This window comes from Microcaecilia unicolor, chromosome 11 (assembly GCF_901765095.1).
Source record: "Microcaecilia unicolor chromosome 11, aMicUni1.1, whole genome shotgun sequence".
Taxonomy (NCBI): Eukaryota; Metazoa; Chordata; class Amphibia; order Gymnophiona; family Siphonopidae; genus Microcaecilia; species Microcaecilia unicolor.
Window position 1 is genome coordinate 15,418,185 of NC_044041.1, and position 21,286 is coordinate 15,439,470.

At 47.5% G+C, this 21,286-nt stretch overlaps 1 protein-coding gene across 8 annotated transcripts in view; it reads left to right on the plus strand.

Moving 5' to 3' along the window:
- The window catches only part of LOC115480283 (SEC14-like protein 2), a 117,658-nt gene that overhangs the window by 56,225 nt on the left and 40,147 nt on the right, over window positions 1–21,286 (plus strand). For 6 of the 8 annotated variants that reach the window (XM_030218837.1, XM_030218840.1, XM_030218838.1 and 3 more), the window contains 2 exons: window positions 2,861–2,944; window positions 5,227–5,333. In XM_030218837.1, the coding sequence (XP_030074697.1) occupies window positions 2,861–2,944; window positions 5,227–5,333 (191 nt within the window). The remainder of the gene's footprint in view (window positions 1–2,860; window positions 2,945–5,226; window positions 5,334–21,286) is intronic. The other 2 variants (XM_030218839.1, XM_030218842.1) reach the window with 1 other exon arrangement.

Sequence of the window (21,286 nt, forward strand, 5' to 3'; positions counted from 1 at the left end):
GGAAGGGAAAGTAGCAGTGGCTTAACCACAGGAAAGAGTGAAAACTTAGAGAGAGAAGAGCAGATTGCTATTATAAGGGACATGAGACAACGGGGAGGAAATTCTTGATCTTAGTGTTCCCCAAGATCTACAGACAGATAAACATGGGGAAGGCATCACAGACAGTAAGCACTGCACAGCCCTAATACAGGTGCAGTGAGAGGAGGACAGAGAATAAAGAAAGACAGAGATGGGGCATCATAGAACCCTTACAGGCAAGAAAACAACAGCAGAAAACAGAGAGGGCAAATAGGAGAGGTAAGAACTGCAAGAGTCAGATAGAGACGTGGGAAGGAAAACAGGGAATAGGACGTGGACAAAAACGCAGCCAGAGAAGACAGCGAGAAACAGGTAAAGAGACGCCCGGACAAAGTAGGCATGTAGACATGGGACGGGGAGGGAAAGGAAAAAGGGGGAAAGCATAAGGTGAAAGGGAAGTCATGAGCAGCATCCCAAGGAGATCTTGGACGCATAGATCTCCCCTCTTGCGGCCAAGATGAAACACAAAAGAAAGGAAAAGGGACAGCAAAGCATGGAACAGGGAATAGGACGACAGCGGACAGCGGACGGTGGTCACCACTGTTTTAATGTCCCCCTTTTAGACCCCTCCAGGGTTACCCAGACCCATGGGGGTCTGTTCTGGGAAGGCATCAGAAGGCGGAGTTCACACCTTATTCCCATGACCACAGCTTTCTGTCTTTCAGGATCTAGGTGTATCTTGGGCCATTTATGTTCCCACATATATATTATTAAAATCTACCCTAATTAGTTGGAAAAGTGAGTGTCACCTGTGTGTGGATTATTTGGTAGAGCAAATGATAGATAAACAGTAGAAATAAAGACAAAGATAGTTTTCAGAAATAGGATTTTGTTTATTCTTACCAAAATAAAGTCTTCTATTCAATACATTCATCAGACAAATTCTGGATTCAGCTGACCGGAGCTCTGCATCCTAGATGCGTTGGGGAGAACCTCCAACGATCTATCTGATGCCCTTCTTTATATAGTATCTGGCCCTAATACAAGTCTATGGCAAAACACTTTTTTCTCTAATATTGCTTAATCTATGAATCATACTTTGCTTTCCGGCCAGGTGTCCATCTGTACCATCTGTACCATCTCCTTTCCTGTTCTAGCTATTTTGAGAGATTGAGACATTTCCCTTTTTGTAAACATTTCCTTAGATACGGGTATCCAAACATCCAAACAAGAACAAAACAACTTTTGTTATGAAGATATCTAAATTTGGATATATCAGGTTCATATCATCTTGTGATCTGAGTGCCAACTTATTAAAAACATTCTCCATCTTACAAACCAAACTTTCCATTTTCATCCATAATTTCTACATCATATGTGTTACATTCAATTTGAAAGTTGTACCAGGTTTCATTAAGACTCATCATGCAGTCCTGCTATTGCAGGTTCTCTGCTATAAGGCCATCAGCTTGTTATCAGGCCTAGTCAATGCTTTTCAGCTGTTTAAAGCTATGTAGCTTGGCCTGCCACTATTCCAGTGGATAGGTCTTAAGCTAGAACACATATTAACTTGCAGGAAAAGCAAGTCCTTGCTCAGCCAGTCATAGATTTTTAAACCTAGCTGGTATTTTTACAGCCTGAGTCCTAAAATCTGGCCTTCCACCCTTCCGGTGGACATCCAGTGAGGGCCTCTTGCTGTAGTGTAATTATACATCCCCTAATTCTATGAGTCACTAAAAATTGTGCACACAATTTAATTGAATAATGATCTAATTATTGCCAATAATTGGTTTTTTAAGAAACAATGATTGGTACTAATTAGATTTAATTGAAATATACTTGCCTACATTTTACGTGCGAGCCAAAAAAGAGGGTGGGTCATGGCTGGATCGCAGGCGTTCCTTTATGTTACGGGTATAGTTAGGGAATAAGGGCATCTGTGCCTCAATTTACACGCAGGTATTTGCACCACAGTTTAGTCAGTGCAAATGGCTGCATCTAAAGTTAGGCGCGATTCCCAAACATAAGTGCTGTTCTAACACTGCACCTGACTTTAAGCCTGGTTTATAGGATGGATCTTATATCCATGTATAGAATTCACCCTTTAGCGCTTAATTTGTATAATTAAATTAGACCCATAATTGGCGCTATTCTATTACCTGGACATGCAATTTTGCTCACAAGTTTGTAAAATTTGGGGGACGGGGTAATTCTGTAAGGATCCACCTAGTATTGGCCAGCAAGGACGCACATAAGTGTCAGTTCTCTGATAATTTACATCTGTACATGGATATGTCTGCTCGTAAATGGTTTCTAGCAGGTGGATGTTCCTGTGAGCGGAGCTTGGTTGGTGTGGGTGGGGCACACAGTTACTCAAATATTCAAAACAATCTAGCCAGCTAGAAATGGCCACTGACCAGTTAAGTCGCTTGTTCGGGGCACTCCGCTAATTTTCAGCCGCACTTAACTGGTTATCGCAGCTGAAAATTAGGGGCTACCACCTGAGTGAAAACTGGCTATTTCGGGGGTGTTCTGGGGGCGGAGTCAGCACTTGGCCGGCTATACCTCCTCTGACGTTACTTCCTGTTCTGGGGCAGGAGACCGGCGGAGCCGACAGCCGCACGACTGCTCCATGCACCATTGCACTCCCTTGCTAGTTGGAAGGGTGGTAAGTGTGATGTGTCTCATGGGGGGGGGGGGGGCGCAGTTGCAGAATGTGCTGCTGCAGGAGGTGATGAGTGTGACTCGTGCCTTCACACTCGCTACTTCCATGATTGCAGCTCTGTTCATGTATCTACTGTCCTGGAAACATATTTCCTTTCTGTGTCTGTTTCTCTTGCAGCCCCCAAGCTCTTCCCTGTGGCGTACAACCTTTTCAAGCCCTTTCTTAGTGAAGACACCAGGAAGAAGATCATGGTGCCAGGAGGTACCTGAGTTCACAATTTACAAGCACACACTCAAATTTTACTGCCTGCTCTCTTCTGCCTTGCTTAAAACTGCTGCATTGAAAAGCTATGGAAACATTCCCTCCCTCCTTCTCCTTCTGTTGTCTCTCTTCTGGGTGGGTAGATACATAGTTGGATAGATTGAAGAAATGTAAAAAACAAACAAACCAGAAGTCCACTGAGTGTCATAAGTACATAAGTATTGTCACACTGGGACAGACCAAAGGTTCATCAAGCCCAGCATCCTGTTTCCAACAGTGGCCAATCCAGGTCACAAATACCTGGCAAGATCCCCAAAACGTTCAATACATTTTAAGCTGCTTATCCCAGAAATAAATAGTGGATTTTCCCCAAGTCATTTTAATAATGGTCTATGAACGTTTCCTTTAGGAAGCCGTCCAAACCTTTTTAAAACTCTGCTAAGCTAACCATCTTTACCATATTCTCCGACAACAAATTCCAGAGTTTAATTACACGTTGAGTGAGGAAAAATTTCTCCAATTCGTTTTAAATTTACTACTTTGTAGCTTCATCGCATGCCCCCTATTCCTAGTATTTTTGGAAAAAGTAAACAAACGATTCACATCTACCCGTTCCACTCCACTCATTATTTTATAGACCTCTATCATATCTCCCCTCAGACATCTTTTCTTCAAGCTGAAGAGCCCTAGACGCTTCAGCCTTTCTTCATAGGAAAGTCGTCCCATCCCCTTTATCATTTTCGTCGCCCTTCTCTGTACCTTTTCTAATTCCAGTGCCTTTCCTTAAGATCTCTAACTGGTAATCCAGAGAAAGAGAGAGAGAGAGAGAGAGAGAGAGAGTCTACAGCTAATACTGCAGTACAGTGAAATGATGGATTTATCAGTCATCGTGGCCCGTCTCATGCGATTCTGTGGCTGCAGTGATGACAGTTACAGATATTAATACTGTTCATGTCTCACTTAGCATGAGTTAAAAACACATAATGGAAAGTATTTCAATCTTGTGGTTGAAAGTTAATTGAGAGCTCTTTTGTTTCTAATACCTCTTCCTCTTCCCCCTCCCCCCTTCGAGGGAACATCGCTAAAACTGACTAACAACAGTATCGCCAGCAATCTATGACTAATATAGCGCCATCCTGTGGATGGGACAGGAATAGCTGACTTAACAGAGCACCAATTTAAACTAAGGGGTCCTTTTACAAAGGCGTGCTGAAAAATGGCCTGCGGTAGTGTAGATGCGAGTTTTGGTTGCGCACAGAATCATTTTTCAGCATAGCTGTAAAAAATGCCTTTTTAACATTTTTGCCAAAAATGGACGTGTGGCAAAATCAAAATTGCTGGGTGTCCATTTTAGGTCTGAGACTTTACCACTAGCCATTGATCTAGCGGTAAAGTCTCACGCGGTAACTGGGCGGTAATGACCTCTGTGCGCCCAAATTCCACTTGGCGTGCGTCCAATACATGAGGCCGAAAATTTCAGATGCGCACCAAAAATTAAATTACCGCCACACGGTCCAGAAATCCATTGATAGGTCATGGTGAGTGACATTCAGTTACAGTAGGTACTTCCCTGTCCTCAGGGGGCTCAAAGCTTGTACCTGAGGCGAGGAAGAGTCAGGTGACTTGCTCAAGGATTATTAGCAGAATCTGAACCCTGGCTTCTATTCTGCTACTCGCTTATATTCCTCAAAGAGTTTGCTAACATTCTCTTTTTCTAGTACTATTATTAGGTGTACATTTCCTCTGGTTTCTATGGGGTCCTCCTAGGGCTAAGGCAAGATGAGTCTTTGTGTACAGCAGGGGTTTCTCAGTACAGTTACTGCCCTTCCGTTTATTATGAGACTTCACTTACTGTAATTCATTAAATGTCACTGTGGTTTAGAAATAATGTCAAATAAAAAGAAGTTCAGAGGTAGGGCAGTTGATTATGGATTGCAGCTCCCTCCAGAACTAAGAATACCTGCGCTCTGGTTCTGGCCAGCAATGGCTAAAACTCTTTCCCCTGTCCCAGGTACTTGGACACTGCCCCCTCCCCCCAAGCTCAAGGGTCTCCTGCATAGTAGAGTTCAAAGCTGCCACTGGGCTGGCCCAGTGACTCCACCCTTACACTCTTGGAAAACCTAATAAAGTGGTCTGGTGAGACTTGCTGCTAATTCTTTCTAATCACTGTGCACTGCTTTAGAAAAAGGTTTTGTTCTGTCTTTGCTCTGGCTGTCTGCAATGTATATGATCATCTCTGCTCCTGTGCAAGATTTTATTCATTCACTGTTCTGTATTCCTAGATAACTGGAAGGAGGTTTTATTGAAATATATCAGTCCAGACCAGCTGCCTGCATACTACGGAGGAACGCTCACTGATCCTGATGGTGATCCAAAATGTAAATCTAAGGTAAGAAAACATCAAAGACATTGTTTTATCACCCTTGGCTTCTCTTCCAGAAAGTCCTTGGGAATATGATTGATTTACATCCTGTTTATTTTCCCCACTGCAAGACTCCTCCAGCATAGAGCTAAATAATACAGAACTCTGCGGAAAGCACAGTGGTCCCTACAGGCAGTGTCCTTATAGAATAGGCTCGCTGCATGTGTAATTAGGCCACCTAAATGAAGGTGCCTTGTTACAGAATTGCCTCTTGTGCATTTTTTTCTCCTGCCCCTATGCTGTGGGAGTTCCTGTGTATTATGTTTTTCACCTCCTGTATATTTAGAATTCCCGTGCATTCTTTTTTTTGTTGTTTTTTGTTTTTTACTGCCCCTATACTTTTGAACTCCAATGCATTCTTTTTTCACCGTCCCTATAGTGTGGGAATTCCTGTGTGCTGTTTTTTTTTCACTTCCCTTATACTTTGGAATTCCCGTGTGTTCTTTTTTCACTGTCCCTGTACTTTGGAATTCCCATGCATTCTTTTTTTCCTGCCCCTATACTTTGGAATTCCCATGTATTCTTTTTTTTTTTTTGCTGGCCCTATACTTTTTTTTTTTTTTGTTACATTTGTTCCCCACGCTTTCTCACTCATGGCAGGCTCAATGCGGCTTACATGGGGCAATGGAGGGTTAAGTGACTTGCCCAGAGTCACAAGGAGCTGCCTGTGCCTGAAGTGGGAATCAAACTCTGTTCCTCAGTTCCCCAGGACCAAAGTCCACCACCCTAACCACTAGACCACTCTTCCACTTTGGAATTCCCATGTATTCTTTTTTTTTTTTTTTTTTGCTGGCCCTATACTTTGGAATTCCCATGCATTCTTTTTTTGTTGGCCTTATACTTTGGAATTCCCATGCATTCTTTTTTTGCTGGCCCTATACTTTGGAATTCCCATGCATTCTTTTTTCGCTGGCCCTATTCTTTGGAATTCCCATGCATTATTTTTTTTTTTTTTGCTGGCCCTATACTTTGGAATTCCCATGCATTCTTTTTTTTCCTGCCCCTATACTTTGGATTTCCCGTGTATTCTTTTATTTTGCTGCCCCTATACTTTGAAATTCCTGTGCTTTTTTTTTTTTTTTTTGCTGCCCCTATGCTATGGGAGTTCCTGTGTATTATGTTTTTCACCGCCTTTATATTTGGAATTCCCGTGCATTCTTTTTTTTTTGTTTGTTTTTTTACTACCCCTATACTTTTGAACTCCATGCATTCTTTTTTCACCGTCCCTATAGTGTGGGAATTCCTGTGTGTTATTTTTTTTTTTCATTTCCCTTATACTTTGGAATTCCCGTGCGTTCTTTTTTCACTGCCTCTGTACTTTGGAATTTTCTCCCAGAAGATGCAAGAGGTCTGGGACTTTTTGGACAAACTTCCAGTCATCTGGCTGATACTTGAAAGAGCTTGACTTGATTTGCAGGCTATTATTTTATTACTGATAATGGCTTGTTAGAGGGTTTAGTATTTTTTTTTTAGAAAGGCGATTGTGCTCTTCGGTTGCTGATTTTGCACTGTTTTCCTTTATTTGGTAAGTTTGGATGTATTGTGTGGTTGTGTTTATATTATTTAATTATGTCTGTCCAGTGCCTTGGGTTTTCTTGGAAATGTGTATGTTTAATCACATGTGAATAAATAAATACCCAGTATAAGATACTGTACTGAAGCTATCGTCTTGGCAGAACTGAGTAAAATATGACTGGTCTGTCAAGCTCAGTAATGGAGGGTTAGCTTATTTAAAGGTATTTTCAGCCATTGTTGCTACGGGACTGCTCTTCTGCACAAGGGCTATGGGGTTTGGTTATTGAGTTTATTTATTAGGATTTATTTACCACCTTTAAAAAAATTATCCAAGGTGGTGTACGACAAGAATAAGCTGAACATATGCAATAGACAACTACAGCAGTGAAAATAATTCAAGTAACAGTCCATAATATGGCATAATATGCTACTTTAATTGTAATAGACAGCATAGGGTGTAAGCAGAGGTGGAACACATAGATAGACAGGAGTTAGAAAATAAGGGGCATAATTTATAGGAAGTTGCATGTGAAGTCGGAAGGGGGCTAGGTTAGAGGTGGAAAGCAACTTTTTCTACAGTATGTACAGTTGGTGTCACTCCTTTTGTGTGTGTGACCCAGGGGCGTAGCTACGGGTGGGCCTGGGCCCACCCAATTTTGCCTCAGGCCCACCCAGAAACACACATCCATTTCTTTCTCACCCTCTCCCACCCCTGCCGCGGCGCTTGCACTTTACTATCGGTGCTGCCTGGCAGCAACTCACAGACGTGGCGTCCTGCTCCGGGGCCTTCTCTCTACCGTGTCCCTGTGTAAACAGGAAGTTGCATCAGTGCGGCAGAGGGAGGGCTCCGGAGCAGAACGCCGTGTCTACAAAGTGCAAGGCAGGCACTGCGGCAGGAGTGGGAGAGAGGATCACCGCAAAAGGACAGTATCCATGTAGCTGCTCGAGGGCCTGCGGCAATGATGTAGTCCTTGGAAGGTGGTGCGGGACCTCCCAGTCACGTTACGCTGAAGGCTCTGCGGCGCCCAACACGGACGTCCTGTTTCTGAGAGGGCAGGAGGGGCGGGACCGCCCTCACAGAAACAGGAAATCTGTGTCTTGGACACCGCAGAGTCATCGGCGTGACGTGGATGGGAGGTCCCGCGCCGCCTTCCAAGGACTGCATCGTTGCTGGGTTTAGTGGTAACCATAGGTAAGGAGCTGTTGGCAGTTGAAGGGGAGAGAGCTGCTGTAGGGGACAGGAAGACTTGAGAGTGCCAGAGAACAAGACGGGGAAAATTGGGCATAAGGAAGGACACAGAGGAGGACTGAAAAATAGAAGACATGCTGGATTGGGGGTGAGGAAAAAGGACACAGAGGAGGACAGAAAATAGAGGAGATGCTGAATTGAGGGTCAGGGATATAGGGAAGGTATGCTGTTCACAAGAGAAGGAATAGGGGGGGAGGGTAGACACAGGGAGGAACAGGACATTGAGAGGGCATGCTGGTTATGAAGGAAGAATGGTGGAAGATTTTGGATACTCAGAATGAATGCTCACAAAGGTTGCTGAATAAGTGAAGGAATGAGGGAAGGAACGTCAGAGGGGGGAAGAATGGATGCAGGGAAGGACTGGACACAGAGAGAGGTTGATGGACATGAGAGAAAGAATAGGAGAAGATTCTGAACACAAGCAAGGACAGGATGCAGGACATGTTGGACATAAGGTAAGGAATAGGGGGAGATTATGGCCACAGGGAAGGATAAGAGCAGGGTCACAAAAGTGAGGTGCTGAACATGGGGGAGGATAAGAGCAAGGACACAGAGGGAGGATAAAGACATGGACACAGAAGGGAGATGGATGGTGGACATGGAGAGAGAAGAAAGATCAAATGGACAGAAGATATTGGAAAAAAAGTTAAGAGAAGAGAAGACAGAGGAATGCAGAAACCAGAGACTGGGATAACATGATTAGAAAAATAACATGACCAGACAACAAAGGTAGAAAAAAATGTTATTTTCTGTTTAATGATTGGAATATGTCATGCATGAGAACTGAGCATGCCTATGGTGCCGAAGCCAGTGTCACTAGCATGGAGCAGTGCCTTTGACTGCTGTGCTTTTCTAAACAGGGGTCGTCTGTGGGCTACAGATCTTCACCAGCTAAAGTATTTCATTTTTTTAAGTTCATGGTTGGGGGAGGGGGAAGGGAAGAGGAAATGCATGCCCACCCAACCTGCCCACTGGCCCACCCAAAAACTGCCTTCTGGCTACGCCACTGGTGTGACCAGCAAATTAATTGCTTCTTCCCTTAAAGGCTTGGGAGAAGAGCCAAGCCTTCATCTGCTTCCTGAAGTAGAGGCAGTGCTGTACTGAGTGTAGCCTTTTAGGGAGTGCATTCCAGAGTGTGGGGACTATTTGGGAGAAGGCTGGCTGGCAGGTATCAGATCCTGTGATTTTCTTTGAAGAGGGTGTGTTTAGGGATATTCCTTGGAAGGACCTTGGAGGTGCATAGAGGGAGATCCTGTTCTCCAAGTTCTCCAGTCACTAGATTTGGGACAATGCTAGACTAAACGTTTGTCTTGCTTGACTTTATCCTGATGACTAAACCTCTTCTATTGACCAGAAAAAAATTGGTCCATTTCTTCCTATTGGCAGCTCAGATCATGGTGGCTTCTAGGATGAATTATAACAGTCTCACACCTCTGTCTAAGTGACACTTGTCGTGAATTAAGGGGTCCCGAGCCCCCCCCAAGAAGGCTTAAATGACCTTAATCTGACTCCATCTCTGAATAGCCCTAGAACTGGGGCAATCAGGGGGTTGTGAAGTTCTAAGAGGAGTTGCCACTGAAAGAGACGTTAGATCTAAGAGACCCGCATTAATCCGCCTCTCAGCACTGGCAAGGAACAGATACCAGCCTTATGACAAACTGGATTTAGGTTACAAGTTATATAATGCAGCGAGTGATAGCCTGATACAGCAGAAGCATTTATACTTACAGCCTTTCATCATTAAGTTAAGCCCACAAATCATCATTTCGAATAAGGATTTTATTTGTACATCAGACTTTAATCAGGTACATTCAGCAGACAGATTCTGGGTACAACCGGACAGAGCTTCGCCGTCTGACAGGAGCTTTGGAGAGGACTCTCTCAACTAAGGCAAAATCTCTCCTCTTTTATACTCTATCCTCTCCATAGAAGTGAATGGTGAGATACCTAGCTAATATTTCGCATTTCTGAGAGCATACTTTCCCATGCTGTCTGCTGTCGGATGTGCCCACCTCCTTCCGTTCTCAGCTACTGCTAATTATCAACATGTTTTGGGAAGCGTTGAGATAACAGTTTCACATCTTCCGGCTGCAATACTTTTCATACCATCTCAATACCTTTCATACCATCTCATGAACTCTGTATTACCTCTGTATCATTGTATCATCTGCTTTTTTTTTCAGATTCTATCAACTTGCAGGAAGAGCAAGTCCTTACTCAGCCAGTCATAGATTTTTAAACCTAGCTGGTATTTTTACAGCCTGAGTCCTAAAATCTGGCCTTCCACCCTTCCGGTGGGCATCCAGTGAGGGCCTCTTGCTGTAGTATAATTATACACACTCCAAGGTTCATTGAAGAGCCTGACACAGCAACTGGGAGCCAAAACCCTCTAACTTTAGAATAGAGTAAGATGGCCGCCAGGTAGGGAGCTCTGTGAAGAGCTCCGAAGGTCCCGGAGATACGGACCTACCTGCACCGTCCTGGGCCATCCTACGGAACCGAGGCCGCTCCGGACCCAAATAGAGAACCTCGAGTGGACTGCAACGACCTCGAAGTGAAGTCGAACGGATCTGGGGCTGATTGCGGCTACCTGCTACCTCGTAGAGGCCCTGGGAACAAGGCAAGCACCCACCGGATCGAATCCCTGCCGTACACTTCGAGGAAAGGAGGAAGGAGGCGCCGCACACTCGGTTACGCCTGCGACGGCTTCTCTGGTCTCCTGTGCGGGTGAGCGGCCCGGGCCGATCGTGACTGTCTGCCTGCCTGCAGCGTGGCTGCAGCCCGTCCCCTTCGTCGTCCGGCGGCCCAGGGCTCCCGCGGCCTCTCTGCCTTGGCCCGTGCACTCCGGGGGAACCCGGGCTCAGGGTCTCTGCGCGGAGAGGTCGGCTGTAGTCTACTGCACTGGTCGTGCCCGAGGGCCTGTGCGCTGCTGCCGCACTCCCTGGCCGGAACGGCCTGGTCACTGACTGCGGTTGCAAACCACGTGGACCGGGATGACTGCGGTGGATTCAGGGTGCGACTGGACTGATGGGGGCGGGACAAGAACCGAAAACAGGCAGAGTCCATCGGCCCCGGCCTGATCCAGCCCGCCGATCCAGCAACCTGTACGACCAGGCCGACGGGGACAGGGTCAAAGACCGTGATGTGGCAGAGTCCAGCAGCACCAGCCTCTTCCAGTCTGCCAACCCTGCGTTTCCCAGCCTGCTCTATTCCATCTGCACCAGCAGCCTGCTCCAACCCATCAGACTGCCCCAATCCACCTGCCTGTTCCAATCCATCTGTTCCAAAGTATTCCAGTCCACTTGACCCAGTCTCTCCCTGCTTGTTCCAGTCCATCTACTCCAGCATGTTCCAGCCCGCCTGATCCAGCCTCTTCCTGCTTGTTCCAGTCCGCCTGTTCCAGCCTCTCCCTGCTTGTTCCAGTCCATCTGCTCCAGCTTGTTCCAGTCCGCCTGATCCAGCTTCTCTCTGCCTGTTCCAGTCCACCTGAGCCAGCTTCTTCCTGCTTGTTCCAGTCCGCCTGATCCAGCTCTCCCGCTCGTTCAAATCCATCTGCTCCAGCTTGCTCCAGTCCGCCTGATCCAGCGTCTCCCAGCTTGTTCCAGTCCGCCTGACCAAGTGTGTTCCAGCCCACCTGATCCAGCTTCTCCCTGCTTGCTCCAGTCCTTCTGCTCCAGCTTGTCCCAGTCTGTCTGATCTGGCTTCTCCCTGCTTACTCCAGCCCGCCTGCTCCAGCCCGCCTGATCCAGCTTCTTCCAGCCCGCCTGATCCAGCTTGTTCCAGTCCGCCTGATCCAGCTCTGCTCTCTTCTGCTCCAAACCACTCCAGTTTGTTCCAGTCCTGCTACTGTACCGAACTGCTAGCCAATCGACCTGCCTGCTACCCAATCACCTGTTCCTGCGTGCATGCTAGCCAATCACCTGCCCATCAACAACCTGCCACTTTGCCAGCCCTTCACCCTCCCGACTGACTGCCCACCCTGGAACCTGCCTGCCCACCCTAGAACCTGCCTGCCCCAGTCCATCTTCCTACCAGCTCATCACTCTCCTGCCCAACTGCTGCCTGCCTGTCTCCCACTCCATCTTCCTGCCAGTTCATCACTCTCCTCCTCGACTGCTCACCTCAACCTGCCTGTCTCCCAGTCCAGCTACCTGCCCCGTAAACACCTCAGTTATCACTTATGGCCCCCACTCACATTCTATTCCTTGCCCTATCCCTCCCTAATCTTTTCCCCACACGAACTCACTGCCCAGCCATGTCCTCTCCCGTCCCACTCACCACTGCAATACCCTACCTACCCCTGTCCCCCACCACCTCACCATCCCTACTGACCTCCTCCTCCTTCCTAGCTCTCAACCTTCAACACTTCCTTCCCGCCATGAACCCTTCCCCATTCCTCTTATGCGCATCCCGTCTTTGTCGCCTTTGTCACCCTACCTCCCCCACCCTCCTCCGCTCTCTCTTACTCCTTCTCCTACTATCCGCGGTAGACATCGATCCCAACCCAGGTCCCCCACACCTGTCCTCGCCTCACCTATGCAAACGTTCCCGCAATATCTCCAATCTCATCTCCATTCCCCTCCTCCCCCCTCCTCCCTCCCCTTTTCGTGCGCCCTGTGGAACGCCCACTCAGTCTGCAACAAACTTCCCTTCACCCACGATCTCTTCATCTCCCATTCCCTTCAACTGCTCGCCCTAACTGAAACCTGGCTCACCCCTGACGACTCTGCCTCAATCGCTGCCCTATGCCACGGAGGTTATCTCTTCTCCCATTCGCCCCGCCCAGTTGGCCGCGGTGGCGGTGTCGGGCTACTACTTTCGCCCTCCTGGAGTTTTCAACCTCTCCACCTACCTCAGTCTCACTGCTTCTCATCCTTTGAAGTTCACTCCATCTGTCTATTCCATCCGCTGCCACTCAGAGTTACAGTCATTTACCGCCCCCCTGATAAGTCCCTCCCTTCCTTCCTTACCGACTTCGATGCCTGGCTCTCCGTTTTTCTTGAGCCCTCATCCCCATCCCTCATTCTTGGTGACTTCAACATACACACTGATAACCCATCCAACTCATTCGCTTCTCAATTCCTCACTCTAACCTCCTCCTTCAACCTCCAGGTGAGCTCCACCACCACCCCTACTCACCAATCTGGTCACTGTCTTGATCTCGTCCTCTCTTCTACCTGCTCACCCTCCAATTTCTGTACATCAGTTCTTCCTATATCTGACCATCACCTGATCACATTCACACTTCATCATCCTCCCCCTCAGTCCCGCCCAACTCTAACCACCACTTCCAGGAATCTCCTGGCTGTTGACCCCCCACCTTATCCTCTATTATCTCTGATCGCCTCCCTTCCATCATGTCCTCAGAGTCTGCCAACAAGGCTGTCTCCACTTACAATGCCACTCTCTCCCTCTGCTCTAGACACCCTTGCAAACACCCACAGAAGGTGAACTCTCCACAGGAAAACCAATGAAAGGCAAAACACACAGTGGATCCAAAAAAGTCCTCTCACAATGAGTGTCTTCCTGAACAAGGTCTTTATTAACAGTAGCAGAAATGACCCGACACGTGACGTGTTTCGGCCGTGAGGCCTGCGTCAGGGGTCTATAAAATAATATAATATACAAAGACATGCATAAAAATACAATTATAATTAAAACCATGAATAAAAACTTGAGCATACATATACAATTTCTTGTACAAATTTAGACAAATAAAACATCAGAATGAAAGATGCAAAATATATATAATAAAAAATATGATAAAAATATAAGAGTATATGACTTTAAAAGAATAGAGAATATTGAATTATATAAAAATATGAAATTATACCACATAGAGATAATGAGGACAAGGCATGAAATAAAATACACAACATGATGAAGTATAAATATAGAGGACATACCTAGTATTATCTGTAGAAAAAAGTACCTTGTAGATCAGATGAACAAAATAGCACTAAAGCTGCTAACAACGATATCTATAATAAATATGTAAACGAAGGCATAAATCACTACATCCTCTCCATACATACATATACAACAAAATGAAATGATACTGAAAAAAGTGAAACATAGAATATATGGACAGGGATCCCAAAAAAAGGTGTGTATTGATGATGGAGAATAATGAAGAAGACCACATGGGTATGAAAAAAAAAAAAAAAAAAAAAAAAATTAAAAAATGAAAATGAAAACAAGGCACGGCTGCCAAATGAATCAGCAAATGTCAAAAGTGGTGAACCATAAAATGATAAGGATAGGAGAAACAGAAAAAAGAAATAACTGATATCAGTTATTTCTTTTTTCTGTTTCTCCTATCCTTATCATTTTATGGTTCACCACTTTTGACATTTGCTGATTCATTTGGCAGCCGTGCCTTGTTTTCATTTTCATTTTTTTATTTTTATTTTCATACCCATGTGGTCTTCTTCATTATTCTCCATCATCAATACACACCTTTTTTTGGGATCCCTGTCCATATATTCTATGTTTCACTTTTTTCAGTATCATTTCATTTTGTTGTATATGTATGTATGGAGAGGATGTAGTGATTTATGCCTTCGTTTACATATTTATTATAGATATCGTTGTTAGCAGCTTTAGTGCTATTTTGTTCATCTGATCTACAAGGTACTTTTTTCTACAGATAATACTAGGTATGTCCTCTATATTTATACTTCATCATGTTGTGTATTTTATTTCATGCCTTGTCCTCATTATCTCTATGTGGTATAATTTCATATTTTTATATAATTCAATATTCTCTATTCTTTTAAAGTCATATACTCTTATATTTTTATCATATTTTTTATTATATATATTTTGCATCTTTCATTCTGATGTTTTATTTGTCTAAATTTGTACAAGAAATTGTATATGTATGCTCAAGTTTTTATTCATGGTTTTAATTATAATTGTATTTTTATGCATGTCTTTGTATATTATATTATTTTATAGACCCCTGACGCAGGCCTCACGGCCGAAACACGTCACGTGTCGGGTCATTTCTGCTACTAGACACCCTTGCACCATCTGTCTCCCGCTCCACAAGGCGTACTAATCCCCAGCCCTGGCTGACCCCTGGTACCCGTTACCTTCGCTCCTGCACCCGATCGGCTGAACACCTATGGAGGAGATCTCGCACCCATACTGATTTCATTCACTACAAATTCATGCTATCCTCCTTCCAGTCCTCCCTATTCTTCGCCAAACAAGACTATTACACCCAATTGACCAATTCCCTCAGCTCTAACCCTCGTCGTCTCTTCGCCACCCTCAATTCCCTCCTCAAAGTGCCCTCCGCTCCCACCCCCCCTCCTCACTCTCTCCTCAATCACTGGCTGACTACTTCCGTGACAAGGTCCAGAAGATCAACCTTGAATTCACCACCAAACCTTCCCCTCCTCTTCATCCCATAACCCACTCCCTCAACCAACCAACCAACCCAGGCCTCCTTCTCCTCTTTTCCTGATATCACAGAAGAGGAAACCGCCCATCTCCTCTCCTCCTCGAAATGCACCACCTGTTCCTCAGACCCCATCCCCACCAACTTACTTAGCACCATCTCTCCTACTATCACCCCCCCTATCTGTCATATCCTCAACCTCTCTCTTTCCACTGCAACTGTCCTGGACACCTTCAAGCATGCCGTAGTCACACCCCTCCTCAAAAATCCATCACTTGACCCTACCTGTCCCTCCAACTACCGCCCCATTTCCCTCCTACCTTTCCTCTCCAAGATACTTGAACGCGCCGTTCACAGCCGTTGCCTCGATTTTCTCTCCTCTCATGCCATCCTCGATCCGCTTCAATCCGGCTTTCGCCCCCTGCACTCGACAGAAACAGCACTATCTAAAGTCTGCAATGACCTACTCCTCGCCAAATCCAAAGGTCACTACTCCATCCTCATCCTCCTCGACCTATCCGCCGCCTTTGACACTGTCAATCATAACTTACTTCTTGACACTCTGTCCTCCTTTGGATTCCAGGGCTCTGTCCTCTCCTGGTTCTCCTCTTATCTTTCCCACCGTACCTTCAGAGTACACTCTCATGGTTCGTCCTCCACCCCTATCCCGCTCTCTGTTGGAGTCTCCCAGGGATCTGTCCTTGGAACCCTCCTTTTTTCAATCTATACCTCTTCCCTGGGCTCCCTGATCTCAACTCATGGCTTCCACTACCATCTTTATGCTGACGACACCCAGCTTTATCTCTCCACACCAGACATCACTGCGGAAACCCAGGCCAAAGTATCGGCCTGCTTATCCGACATTGCTGCATGGATGTCCAATCGCCACCTGAAACTGAACATGGCCAAAACCGAACTTCTTGTCTTCCCACCCAAACCCACTTCTCCTCTCCCTCCACTCTCTATCTCAGTTGATAACACCCTCATCGTCCCCGTCTCATCTGCCCGCAACCTCGGTGTCATCTTCGACTCCTCCCTCTCCTTCTCTGCACATATCCAGCAGAAAGCCAAGACCTGTCGCTTCTTCCTCTACAACATTAGCAAAATTCGCCCTTTCCTCTCTGAGCACACCACCCGAACTCTCATCCACTCTCTCATTACCTCTCGCCTTGACTACTGCAATCTACTCCTCACTGGCCTCCCACTTAGCCATCTATCCCCCCTTCAGTCCATTCAGAACTCGGCTGCACGTTTATCTTCCGCCTGGACCGATATACTCATATCACCCCTCTCCTCAAGTCACTTCACTGGCTTCCGATCAGGTACCGCATACAGTTCAAGCTTCTCCTACTAACCTACAAATGCACTCGATCTGCAGCCCCTCCTTACCTCTCTACCCTCATCTCCCCTTACGTTCCTACCCGTAACCTCCGCTCTCAAGACAAATCCCTCCTTTCAGTACCCTTCTCCACCACCGCCAACTCCAGGCTCCGCCCTTTCTGCCTCGCCTCACCTCATGCGTGGAACAAACTCCCTGAGCCCATACGCCAAGCCCCCTCCCTGCCCATCTTCAAATCACTGCTCAAAGCTCACCTCTTCAATGTCGCCTTCGGCACCTAACCACCACACCTCTACTCAGAAATCTAGACTACACCAACTTGACATTTTGTCCTTTAGATTGTAAGCTCCTCTGAGCAGGGACCGTCCTTCTTTGTTAAATTGTACAGCGCTGCGTAACCCTAGTAGCGCTCTAGAAATGTTAAGTGGAGTGGAGGAGTGGCCTAGTGGTTAGGGTGGTGGACTTTTGTCCTGAGGAACTGAGTTCGATTCCCAGCACAGGCAGCTCCTTGTGACTCTGGGCAAGTCACTTAACCCTCCATTGCCCCATGTAAGCCGCATTGAGCCTGCCATGAGTGGGAAAGCGCGGGGTACAAATGTAACAAAATAAATAAATAAATAAATTATATAGGCCACTGCTGTCGTGTTGTCCAACATCACTCTGACAGCCAATCCTTCCAGGGTCACTTGAAAGGCCAGAAGCGCCTGATACACCGCTTTCAACTCTAGGCGGTTGATGGACCACTCCGACTCCTTGGGTGTCCATAGACCCTGGGCATGCTTCCCCTTGCAATGTGCGCCCCAGCCCTTCAGGCTGGAATCTGTCACTACTAGACACCAATCGGGGAGCACCAGCGGCATTCCTCGCCGCAGCATGCTGTCTGAGAGCCACCACTCCATGCTGAGTCGGGCCGCAGGGAGCCAAGAAAGTCTGCATTGATAATCCTGAGAGACAGGACACTATCTTTGAAGTAGGGAATACTGTAGAGGTCTCAGGTGCGCTCTCGCCCAGGGCACCACTTCCAATGTGGCTGTCATCGATCCCAGCAGCTGGACAATGTCCCAAGCTCGCGGGCAGGGCATCCTAAGGAAGCTTGCACCGCCTTAGCTTGGGTAGGTATACATAGCCCGAGTCTGTGTCGAACCTGGCCCCCAAATATTCTAGAGACTGCGAGGGGGTCAGGTGACTTTTGGCCATATTGATGACCCAGCCTAGAGATTGAAGTACCGAGACCACTCTGGCTGTAGCTTGATAGCTCTCTGTTACAGAATCTGCTCTGATGAGCCAGTCGTCTAGGTACGGGTGAACCCTGATACCTTCTCGCCTGAGCAAAGCAGCTACTACCACCATTACCTTCGAAAAGGTTCGGGGAGCTGTGGCGAGGCCAAAAGGCAAGGCCCTGAACTGGAAATGTTTTCCCAACACCGCAAACCTCAGAAACTTCTGGTGCAGGGGCCAAATTGGTATGTGCAAGTAAGCTTCCTTCAGGTCTAGAGACGTGAGAAACTCTCCTGGCTGTACCGCAGCAATGACGGAGCGCAGGGTTTCCATGTGGAAATACCGCACTCTCAGGGACTTGTTTAATTCTTTTAAGTCCAGAATAGGGCGAAAAGACCCACCTTTTCGCGGCACCACAAAGTAGATGGAGTATCGGCCGTAGCCGTGTTCGGCGGGAGGTACTGGGGACACAGCCCCTAACTGAATCAGACCTTGCAAAGTCTCCCCTACCGCCGCCCGTTTGGCGGCAGAATCGCATCGGGACTCCACAAACACGTCTCTTACTGGGGCGTTTAATTCTATTCTGTAGCCATCTCTGATCAGGTCCAGAACCCACTGATCTGAGGAAATATTGGCCCACTCCTCGGCAAAGAGGGAAAGACGTCCTCCGATGACAGGAAGCAAGGAGGGGGCCGGTGCACCATCATTGAGAGGGTCGCCCCTGAACTCCAGGCCTAGAGCCGGTGGCTGCAGAACGCTTGTCCGAGTGAAAGGAGTTCCTCTGCTGAAAACGGGCACAAGAAGTGAACCCAGCAGAACGCCCCGGGCGGTACCTTCTAGCTTTACGGAAGCAAGGTCTATAAGAGGAGTGGACCGCCTGACCCTTGGAGGAAGGCCTCGGCCTATCTTCGGGCAAGTGCTGGGGTTTAGGATCTCCCCGGCCTTTAACAATTTTTTCCAACTCCTCACCAAATAGGAGAAGGCCTTGAAAGGGCAACTTCACCAACCTTTGCTTAGAGGCCATGTCCGCTGCCCAATGTCATAGCCAAAGAAGACGGCGAGCCGCCACTGCTACTGCCATTTGTTTAGCCGAAGCTCTGACAATATCATAAAGGGCATCAGCCAAAAAGGACAAGGCTGACTCCATCCGCGGAGCCACATCCGAGAAGGGCTCCGCTCCATCTCCGGGCTCTTCCACTGCCTGTTGCAACCACGCCAGGCAGGCTCTAGCAGCATAACAACTGCATACAGACGCCCGAACAGTAAGACCTGCAATTTCAAAGGACCGTTTAAGTGCTGCTTCCAGCCTATGGTCTTGTATATCCTTCAGGGCAACTCCTCCTTCCACAGGGAGGGTAGCTCTCTTTGTCACCGCAGTGACTGGGGCATCTACTTTAGGCATTGCAAAGCGAGCCAAATGCTCCTCACGCAGAGGGTATAATTGCCCCATAGCCCTGGAAACTTTCAAAGGTCCCTCGGGTTCAGCCCACTGAGCAGAAATAAGCTCTTGGATGGAGTCATGCAAAGGAAAGGCTCGAGCAGGCTTTTTGGTACTAGCCATCCTAGGATTCACAGAGGAGGCCGTGCCACTGTCAGGCATCTGAAATAAGCGCTGGCAGCTCATCACGGTGGAAAATCCTCACCGCGGAGGGATCATCCAGATCCTGTGGTAATTCTGCACCTGACTCTGGCTCCTCAGACCACGAAGGCCTGCCAGAACTCTCCGAATCCTCACAGCCCGACCACTGGGGGGTGGGGGGGAGGGGAAAAGGAGGTGCACCACAATCTGAAGGGGAATTAGCCCTTCTACGCTTCTCTTTATGCCAATTATCAGGGAAAATAGCCTCGGCGGGCAGTCCCAGGCCAGAATCCACCGGGGGGGGGGGGGGGGGGGGGCAATAGAAGGGGCCTCAGACGACCCTTGTGGGAGGGCTCTTTTCAGCATGTATGCTTTATGCAATAATAACACAAAATCAGGGGAGAAAAACTCGCCCTGGGCACCCAGATCCCGTCCGGGGCTAGCTGCTCCCTGAATAGCCTCAATTCGAGGTCGTCCCCCCCCCCCCCCCCGGGCTCAGGGCTCTCTGTCTCTACGGAGGTCGCGCCATGCGGAGAATTCAAAATGGCGTCCGCTGCCAGGTCTGAACGGGAAGAATCATTGCTCGCCATGCTCGGGCCGGCTCTGACGCCTGTACAGCACGATTTACAGAGCCCCGCTGCTGATTTGCGCTTGCCACACCGGGAACAGCGCTTTACAGTCTCTGCAGCCATCGCCGAAAAACGGCGGGAAAATTCAAAATGGTGGTTTCGCGCCAAAAATGCCCCGATCATGGGCCCACCCCGGAGGAGTTAGAAAACACTCTTACCTCACTGGACCGAGTATCACAGCTCCAGTCCCATAGAAGCATCAAAGGAAAAAACCTCTGTTCCAACGCCGCTGCGCCAAAGCACGACGCGACTTTTTTTTTTTAACGCTGTGAGGAAAGCAGAGGTAATAAGAACTCCGGAGGCTCAGATGAGTGGGAAAGGCAGAGAAATGCGAACCAATGTGCCTGCATCCACTGAGTGGGAAAGGACAGGGAAAAGCAAGCTAATATGTCCACATCCACGGGGTCATGGGTAAGGCAGGGAAAGGGCTGACCTATGTGCCTTCAAAGTGAAGCTGCTATAGCCTCTAACACCCCGGCTAACAACTGGCAAGCCAGGAGCCACCCCCAGGCAGATTTGTGATGGAGCTCGAAGAAGCTGCAGCCACTCTGCTTGGAGAGATAGAGAATACTGAAGAGGCAGTGGAGCTAGCTGGCAAGGAGGCACTGTGAAAGTTGAGTGCTCTCTATCTCCCCCTGCTGGTTGATGGACACAACCCATATGTAATGGCTTCATCTGCATGATGACAAGGAATAACTAGTTAAGCGCTGCTGGAAATGGCCAATTTGTCCTGAATAAGCAATTCAACTGACCAGGAGCTGTTTCATTGCTTTCATTATTGACCCAAACATGTTTCTACAGGATCATTGCAGGAGAGATTATATTGATGTAATTATGGTGGGAGGGCCTGGGAGCCTGAAAGAGAATTGAGGGAGAGGAATAAAAATGAATGTCTGTGCACTGGCCCTTATAGACAGCGCCGCCGAGAGGTGGGGAGCAGCGGGGGACAAAATTACCCAGGCCCGGCGCCGCAGTCCCCTCCA